The sequence below is a fragment of the Pelodiscus sinensis genome, chromosome 27 (genome assembly GCF_049634645.1).
Source record: "Pelodiscus sinensis isolate JC-2024 chromosome 27, ASM4963464v1, whole genome shotgun sequence".
NCBI lineage: Eukaryota > Metazoa > Chordata > Testudines > Trionychidae > Pelodiscus > Pelodiscus sinensis.
The window spans coordinates 15,465,624-15,474,522 of record NC_134737.1 but is presented as its reverse complement, the minus strand read 5'-3'; the positions used below and the strand labels follow the sequence as shown (position 1 = coordinate 15,474,522).

Below are 8,899 nucleotides of genomic sequence, written 5' to 3'. Positions count from 1 at the left end.
GCCCCCTCCCACTCCCTTTGCTCCTCCTAGACTCCCCCCGCCCCCTCCCACTCCCTCTGCTCCTCCTAGACTCCCCCCGCCCCCTCCCACTCCCTCTGCTCCTCCTAGACTCCCCCCGCCCCCTCCCACTCCCTCTGCTCCTCCTAGACTCCCCCCGCCCCCTCCCACTCCCTCTGCTCCTCCTAGACTCCCCCCGCCCCCTCCCACCTGCCTCGGCCCCTCCCGTCTCCAGTCTGCCCCCTCAGCCCCCTCCCCTTCTGCTCGGCCCCTCCCACCTGCCTCGGCCCCTCCCATGCACTCTGCCCCCTCCCCTTCTGCTCGGCCCCTCCCACGCACCCAGCCCCTCCCGTCAGCCCCCTCCCCTTCTGCTCGGCCCCTCCCACCTGCCTCGGCCCCTCCCATGCACCCAGCCCCTCCCGTCTGCCCCCTCTAGCCCCTCCCTCCCCTTTGCTCCTCCTCTCCGCCCTCTGCCCCCGCTCCCCCTCGCCCCTCCCATTCCCTCTGGCCCCACCCCGCCCCCGATGGCCGGTGCCGCCGGGGCGAGGCCGCCCCCAGCCCCGCCATGCAGCCCGGAGCCCCGCGTCTCCCGCTGGCTGCGGCGGGGCGCCGGCCTCCTGGCGCACGTGGTGGCGCTGGGCCTCGCCCTCTTCCTGCTGCTGCTCTCCCGGCCCGGCACCAGTGAGTGGGGCAGGGCCGGGCCTGGGAGTGAGGGGGGGCTGGTGAAGCGGGATGAGGGGCAGGCAGAGGGGGGGCTGGTGAAGCGGGATGGGGGGCAGGCAGTGGGGGGGCTGGAAGCCGGCTGCGGAGCCACTGGGCGGCCCTGCGCGGTGTCCCGGGCTGGTGCACTGGGGGCTGCAAGGCGCCAGGTCCCAACCCCCTTCTGGAGCGTCCCTCTGCAGGGGAGAGCAGCCTCCCTGCCCTGGGGCGTCTCCCGTCTCCCCTGCTGCCGGGGCTGGCCAGAGCCATCCTGGCCCAGCATTCCCCAGGGGCCTCGTCCCTCCGGCCGCTGGGGGCGGAGATCAGGAGCCAGCTCCTTGCTCCTTGCTGCCAGTCACTCCCCACGGCCATGGGTGACGCTGGCTTTTAAAGGGACCTCGCAGAGCGGGGGAGGCGAGGGGGTGACCTTATGGCCCGCTTAGCTTTCCACTCAGCGCGTCGCAAGTTTCCCAGCAAGGCAGTTTCAGTATCGCCAGTGTCTGGGTCAGCTCGGTGCTTCTGCGGGAGAGGAGGCAGAAGTGCGTGAAAGAAGGAGCATCCCTGAGACTTGCAGTGCAAAGACCCAGGCGAATTTAACATTGTTCAAAAAGCCGCACTCAGGCTGGCTTCCACTGAGAACATGCGGCAGGTTTTAAGAAGCACTGGTTACATCTGAGAAGGGTTGTTCTCTGCGAAGGCTAGAAATAGCGACGGCCCGGGAAGGGGAGAAAGGGACTGCGTTCCACAGGCCTCCCCAAACCCACCAGAAAGGCAGGATTCAGACCAACGCGCCAGAGTGTTCAATGCACTCTCCATCCCTGCTCCCCAGCCTGGCCAGAGCAACTGCCAGGTAGGAGCAGTGCTCTCGTCTAGAATGGGTGACTGACGCATCATCGCCTGTTCCCCAGCCCTAAGCACTGTCTCTCCTTTCCAGGTCTGTTTTCTTGGCACCCGGTCTTCATGTCTCTAGCGGTAAGTTTGTTTTTTTCTGTTTATCTGCTAGAAATGCCCAGGGTTTGTGGCTGCTTTGGTTTGCTTTTGGAGACTCTGGCTTCCTCGGCCGCGGGTCCTTCAGATAGCACTGCCCTTGGCAGCATGCGCTCGGTTGGGCCTGTTGGACTCAGACCATGATCTGCCGCAGCACATGCTATCTTCCTGAGGACTAGCATGGCCTAGCTGGCTTCCGCTCACTGGCTTGCAGGCTTTCAGTGGGCGGATGTGGTGCTTGGAAAGATGCAGAGACTCCAGAGCATCTGGTCTCTAGAGTAAGCGACGGGTGTCAGTAATGAACGTATTGCCCATGCGTTTCAAGTAGGTGCTCCCTGGTTGGCAGGATGTCACCTGAATGCCAGCTCTTAGCCCTCAGCCGACATCTCTCTGGCTCCAGGCATGGCTCGGTGGCAGTTTGGAGGATCTGTTGGAAGACAAAGCTGCTGGGCCGATGGCTGAAAGCAGGGGGGTGGGTGAAGGTGGGACGCTTGTGACTTCAGCAAGGGAAGTGAGTGTCGCTGGGAATTCTGAGTGGGCAGTGGGAGGCTGCCAGGAGCTAGGCAGTTCCTCTGCATGGGAAGTGGATGAGAATTATTGATTAGTTTGATTGATAGACTGGCCACCAGTCACCATTTTCCACGCACATTTACACTCACTTGCAGGCACAAGTTAAATGAGAACAACACAAGGGCAAACTCTAAACCCCCAGAAAAGCCTCTTCCCATGACAGGCCTTAGGGACTAGCTAGATCTTGCAGCGCACGTGGGCTACGTATTCCAGCCCAGCGTACCTTGCTGACCCTCCTCCCCATCACAGAAACACGGGAGCTGCAGGAGTGCATCCCATCTGAGCTCCAGTGGGGGGGGGGGGCCTCGAAGGCCCCCATGAACATGCAGTAGGGGTCTCTTTAGGGCTGGTCAGTGGGGAAGTTGGGGAAGAGGTTGGCAGTGGATGCTGTGTCCGCGTGTGCCACGCTAGAGCCGTGGCAGTGTCCGCGTGTGCCACGCTAGAGCCGCGGCAGTGTCCACGTGTGCCACGCTAGAGCCGCGGCAGTGTCCGCGTGTGCCGCAGCAGTGTTGTGTGCTGCCTGACCTGTGCCTGCATGGCCCTGACGCTGCTGAGGGGAGCAGACGTGTGCGTGATTTGCTAGCACTGTGCTGACTCGCAGGGAAGGCCGAGTCTCCAGGCCCCGTTACTTACACTGAGTCTTGCTGCTGGGGGTGATCTGGCTCTACCCGTGGGAGCATGGACTCTCCCCTTGTGCTCTTCCATCCCTGGCTCACTTGCTGTCCCTCGCGGAGTCCTTGGCCAGTGGGGTGCAGGGCAGCCGGGCATCGTGTTGCTAATTGTCTCCTGTCTCCCCAGTTCTGCCTCTGCCTTCCTGAAGCCATCCTTCTCTTCTCGCCCGAGAGCTCCCCGTTCTGCCTCTGCTCCCGCCAGGGGAAGGTGTGGCTGCACTGGGCTGTGCAGACGCTGGTGCTCGTGATGGCTGCGCTGGGCCTGGGCTTCATCGTCTCCAGCAAGAATCGGAGCGAGCTCCCACACATGGTTTCCTGGCACAGCCTCCTGGGCGTCCTGACTCTGGCTGCCACCTGCGGGCAAGCTCTGTGTGGGCTTAGCCTGCGCTTCCCCCAGCTGCTGGGGATCTCCGCTGTGGCACGTCTGAGGCTCTACCACATCACGGGTGGCCTGGTGGTCTGCCTGCTGGCCACCTTCACGGTGGTCCTCGGGATTTGCTCGGACTGGTTCCAGGCACAGATCAAAGGGGTGGCTTGGTATTTCTGCCTGGCACTGCCCTTCTATCCTGCCCTGGTGATCATGAACCAGACCACTAGCATTCACCTACTGAAGAAAAGGGTGCGTGTGTGAGCTCAGGCCTCTCCTTCTCCCTGTGCCTCTATCTCCCCATGGCCTGCCCATCCCTCTCCCTCCACCCCGGGTCTGAGCTCTGACCTGCCCATCCCTTGTCATCTCCTCCCCTCCCCCCAATATCTCAGCTCCAGGCTGCCCTTCTGCCACAGTGCACGTGTGCATTGGGAGCACGTCCCTTCCCACCCTGCAGTGCTGTGTGTGGCTAGCAGGGCTGCCCTGTGGGCGTAGATCCTCAGCTGTCACATCACAACTAAGCCAGGCCCGGGTTTGAGCTCCTGCCTCCCGCTGGAGTTCCCGGCCCTGCCCTTTGCTCTTCAGGCCCGTCCGTGTGCAGTTCCACCCCAGAGCTGTGGGGCTGGAGAGGAGGCAAAGAGCTCCGGGGTGCGTCTGGCTGCAGGCCCCCGGTTCTCTTTGGACTGGACTAATTCTTGTTCCTAATGTTACTTTGGGCTTCCTGTTGCCCTCTCCCCTGCTGTGTGTGGCCCCCACTCACACAGGCCCTTGCAGAGCCCCTGGCTTTTCCAGTGCGGCAGGGTTGGATTTGGGGGCGGCTGGACCCCTTCCCCCCGGGACCGGCAGGCTGAGGAAGCAGTTGGCCTTTTGTGTGGATTCTCGCCATGGCGGGGCGGGAAAGATGGGCCCTGTTCCAAAGCCTGTGTGACGTGGCAGTGGCCTAGCTAGGCCAGAGGCATGCACATAAGCACCTAGATCCTAGGGAGTGGGTCGCGCCACAGACAGGTGGCCCGGAGCCTGGGAACTTGTCCTGTTGTTGGCCCGGCTGTGCCCGTTCTGTGGGTAAGCCAAGATCTATGGTCATCAGTGCGACCCCTGACAAGCACGACGTTCCCCTTCGCCCTGCCCAGGGCCGGACCGAGCCATTCCAGCACCCCGGGCAGACACTTTAATTGCACCCCGGGTGGGGGGAGGGAGCATATGTGGCCCCGCCCCCACTCAGCATGTGGGGGAGGCCGTGCGGAGACGGCGATGGCAGGACGTGTGTGCGGTGCCCGGCCCAGCTACCACCGCTGGCGCGCAGCCTGGGGCAGGCCAAGCCTGGCCGTGCAGGGCCCCGCGGCCGCGAGGGGAAGAGTACTGCTGGCCAGCGCTACGGGGGTTAATGTGGCCCCCACCCCAGGCGGCCGCTGGGAGCTGCTGCAGCCCGGGAGCTGGGCGTGTGCCCCTTACAGCTGCAATCAGGTGCCCCCCATAGGTTGGTGCCCCGGGCAGCTGCCCGGCTAGCCCATGCCTTAATCCAGCCCTGCCCCGGACATGGGGGAGCCCAGGGAGGCTGCTGCCTGCACAGCCCTTGCTGGACACCCTCCACGTCCTGTGAAGCCCCCTGTTTCAGAGGCCAGTCGCAGCACTTGACTTCTGCTTGTTTGGCCCCCGCTGCGGCGGCATGTTGCTGTGGGGCCGAGGCTGTGGGCCAGCTTAGTGGGTTGCAATGGAGCGCACCAGGTTAGCAGTGCCGCTGGGGGTGGCATTGCAGCTGTAGCCAGGGGTAGGGTTACTAGCTCTGGGGCCTTCGCAACTCCCCAGGACTTAGACTTTGGATCTGGTCCAAAGCTCGGCTGCTGGGGCTGCAGTGACTTCACCCTGGCTGTCGGTTGATGGAAGCAGGTTTTCACCAGCCTAGCTCTCTTCACTCGGGTAGGTTCCTGCTCCGTCTGTGGGCAGCATAGACACTACGGGCGCACACAGGCATTGCTGCAGCTGCGTTGCTATAGTCCCCGTAGTGTAGATGTAGCCTTAGCCTTCGGCTGCTGTATTGAGCCATTTCAATCTCAGGTCTGTCTCCAGAATCTCAGGGAAGTGCCGCACTGGCTTGCATTGTATTCCCCTTCCAGGGATGCTGCCGGTTCACCCGCTCTTACTCCGCTGCTGTCTCACCAGCATCCAGGGAACCTGCTGGAGAGTGGCCCAGTTGGGGGATGCTGGATTAAATTGCACATTTACCTTCTTTCCTGTTAGTTTTCAGGGTGGGGCAGGTGTGGAGGGGAAAAGCAGGAGCTGGAGGTGCAGACTAGCTGGCAACGTCATGCCCCCCACATGGTCACAATGGGTTTTGCCCCTGGGATTCTCAGCACCACAGCCCTGGCTAACTGCTGGCTCTGCTAGGCTGCTGCTCTTGCTGAGGATCAGCCACTGGTGGGGTGGGTAAACGTGCAGCGGGCAAACTGGCACGGTGGGGCGGGAGCAGGAGCAAAGCAGATCTGCTAGCAGGGCGGAGACCCATGCCCTTTGATGGCTCTTGCTGTGAACATGCTGCTGAAATCCTTGTGCTGTCTTCTGCTCAGTCCCACTCGAGTGGAAAACGAAAGGGCCTGCTGATTCCTTTGTGCACGCGGGGTTGGCGCCAGCTCTCGCTCCCCTCCCCAAGGGCTCACTCCGCTTTCTGGAACTCCACCTGCTCTGAATTAACCCTGCAGAGCTGGGAGTGGGCTGCGGCAAGCAGGAGCGTCACTTGCGCTTCTCATGCTGAGCACTTTCCTTTCAGCTGCATTCCCAGCAGCTCCAGCTCCTCTAACCCAATGGAACCCCCTTCTCGCCCCTGCATTAGGGTCCAAGAAGCCGGGCTGAGTCTGTGCCCTGAGGTGGTGGGAATGTCCCATCTCAGGGAGCTAATGAAGTGCAGTCCTGGATGCTGACAGCCACGTCCTCTGGCTGCAGGGAGCTTTCCAGGTGGTGGGTGCTTCCTGCTGTGACCTGGGACACCCCCCTGCTGCAAGCTCGGGCTTTGGGTGCTGGGCCATTGGAGGGAACTTGCCACTTTGTGGGCTCCGGAGAGACCCTGCCTGGCTGTCCCATACAGTGTGGCCTATCAGTTTGGTCCCGATCCAGATCTGAGCTGCTCCTTAGTGCAGAGCCAGGTACCAGGACTGTCCCCTACCCTTGCACTGCCTTGGGAGGGCCTCTTGGCACTGTACAAATCCCCAACTGTCCCTGCCCTGGGCTGGGGTGGAAACAGAAAAAGCAGCTGCTTCGAGATCACTTCTTGGGAGAGCTGCAGTCTGAGATCTCGTTCTGACCGTTTCCACCTGCTGTCCGTAGGAACAGGCCAGGCAGGGCTGGGGTTTGCCTGGCACACCATCAGATGCAGCAAGCCTCACAATATCAGACTTCATAGACCTCATTATGGCACATCTTGTCGTGGATCGTAGCAGGAGTGGAAATCAAACAGAAGCACTGTAGCCTGGGGGAGAGGGAGAGCAGACTGGCTAGCGGCTATGCTGGGCTGCAGGCTGCTAGGGCAGACCGGTTGGGAGGTGGGGGCAGATGCAGTGAAGTCTCTGGGCCTCTGATCACACCCCACAGTTGCTGGGTTTTGTTCAGGCTTTGATTCCAGCTTTCTGAGCAAGCCAGCATGCTGCCTTGGTGACTGCCAGCTTCCGGGGCAGAGGGTGGCAAGAACACAGTAACCTCAGTGGAAGAGGCTCACTGGTAAACTAGTGTGTGAATGGTTTGATCTCAGCTCTCCAGGTGACTCTAGATCACACAGTGGCCGAGGGCTCTTCACCCTGCTGTCGCCGCCCTCTGCATTCCCAATAGCGTTGTCATGGGCATCTGTCTCACCGGTGTGTTGTGGGTGCTTTTAGCCTGTGTGGTGTGTTTCAAACCCAGCCCTGCAGCGATGGGCCCATTGCGGAATGTAATTCTGGTGTGCAACAATGAAACCCTGGCTGCTGTGTGCTCTGTCTGCGGCGCACACGCACGGCGGCTTTGCTGGCAGGGTGGTCCTGACCCCAGCTCAGCCCGTTGTGTTTGCTTTCTGGGAGGTGGGGCATGGAGGAAGAGGTGAGAGTCCAGTGGCTGACACCAGGTCTGGCTCCTTTCCCTGCTCTGCTGCTAACATGCGACTGGGCAAGCTCTGGGATGGAAACTCCCTTGATTTGCAGGGCTGGTGGGGAGCTAACAGCTGAAGCCCTGGCGGGCTGACGACTTGAGTGTTTGTAGGAAGAGGGGATGTCGGGGCAGGAGCGCCAAGCACCGTGCTGCTGTCGCAGAGCCGCTGGGTCTGAGTGGCAGCACTGCACCGGGACACCTGTCATCAGCCTCTCACCACGTTGCAGGTCAGCCTTGCCAATCACCTCGTTGCCCTCCCCTGGCATATTCGCACCGTTTTACACACTGGCAAAGTGAGGTACCACGGTGCCCCAGGTAAGGATGGCAGCAGAATGCTCAGCTGACTCAGCCCTCCTGCTCAAACCACTGGGCCGGCCTGAGAGCAGCAGGGGGGAATGTCTGCCCAGCTCCCTCTGGTGGGCAGGGGGAATCCGCTCCTGGTGCATGAACAAGGAGAAGCTGTTGCAAACTGCATGTTTGTTGCCACCCCTGGGAAGTGGGCAGGACTGTTGCCCCTAGTTACTCCTGCTTCTGCACCGAGAGGGGCTGGGGACTTGCCCACTGGGGCCCCTCTGTTCTTCGGGGGGGGGATACATTAGCACCCCCTCCCTCAGCAGCAAAGCCCCCTGCCCAGCACGAGGCCGTGCAGTGATCCGTGCGGGGGGGGGGGGGGGAGGAGGCTCCCCGACCCTGCCCTGCCCTGCCCTGCCCTGCCCGATGCGGCCACCAGCTGCTCCCAAGCAGCCGCATCCTGGCTCAGCCGCACAGCAGCGGACCAGCGGCTGCTGGCGCGGTGCTTGCCCACACGGGGGTGCTGCTTGCAAAGGCTTCCTGGCCGGGGAGCCGCCTGGCGCCTGCAGCTGGGGGGTGGCAGCCGGGGGTCACAGGGCAGCAGCCCCGCTGGCAGGACAGGGCGGAGCTGGCTCGCTCCGTCGGACTCAGCAAATGCTCCGCGTCCCGTCCAGCGCCAGGGCCCCGAGCGCTCGCAGCCTGGAGACCTCGGGCTCCCCGGCGAGGCGGAGGAAGGGCCCGCTGGTGAGACGGGGACTCCTGCGTCTCGGGGCAGCCACGGCGAGTGATGCTCCGCCGGCCAGTGGGTGCGCGGGGCCCGGACAGCCTCGCTGCACAGCCCTTCCCGGGGGCGGCCCGGCCTCTGCAGTCTGAGCGGGCACCCTCACTCCTGCATGGACCCCGGCAGGCCCGGGGGTGGGAAGCGGCGTCTCGCTCCTGCCCCTCCTCCCCTAGCTGAGCTAGTTAGCGCGGCCGGCAGCCTGCGGGGGTGCCCCCGCCGCCCCCTCGCACGCGGTCTGCCTGCCGCCCGGGAGCCGAGCCGAGCCGAGCGGACAGGCTAGGCCCCCGGGGCTGGCGGGCAGGGCCGCGCGGGGCAGGCGCTGCCCTGGGGGCGAAGCAGCATTTGACCTCGGCTCGTCGCCCGGGATTTGCTCCTGTTCCTGGTGAGTCGCTTCCCCCCCCCCCGGCACAACACGTGGGAGCAGCG

The 8,899-nt window shown here is 63.2% G+C and overlaps 1 protein-coding gene across 2 annotated transcripts; it reads left to right on the top strand.

Moving 5' to 3' along the window:
- Positions 1-488: 488 nt before the first annotated feature.
- CYB561D1 (cytochrome b561 family member D1) lies at positions 489-7,460 on the top strand. Of its 2 annotated transcripts, none has more exons than XM_075909945.1 (3): positions 489-678; positions 1,631-1,668; positions 3,052-7,460. In XM_075909945.1, exons 1-3 carry the CDS (start codon positions 522-524, stop codon positions 3,553-3,555), a joined length of 699 nt encoding a protein of 232 aa, XP_075766060.1. In that variant the 5' UTR covers positions 489-521; the 3' UTR covers positions 3,556-7,460. The 2 variants fall into 2 exon arrangements, with proteins under 2 accessions (XP_075766060.1, XP_006132219.1); XM_006132157.4 differs by lacking the exon at positions 489-678 and adding an exon at positions 769-1,546.
- The last annotated feature ends 1,439 nt before the right edge of the window (positions 7,461-8,899 follow it).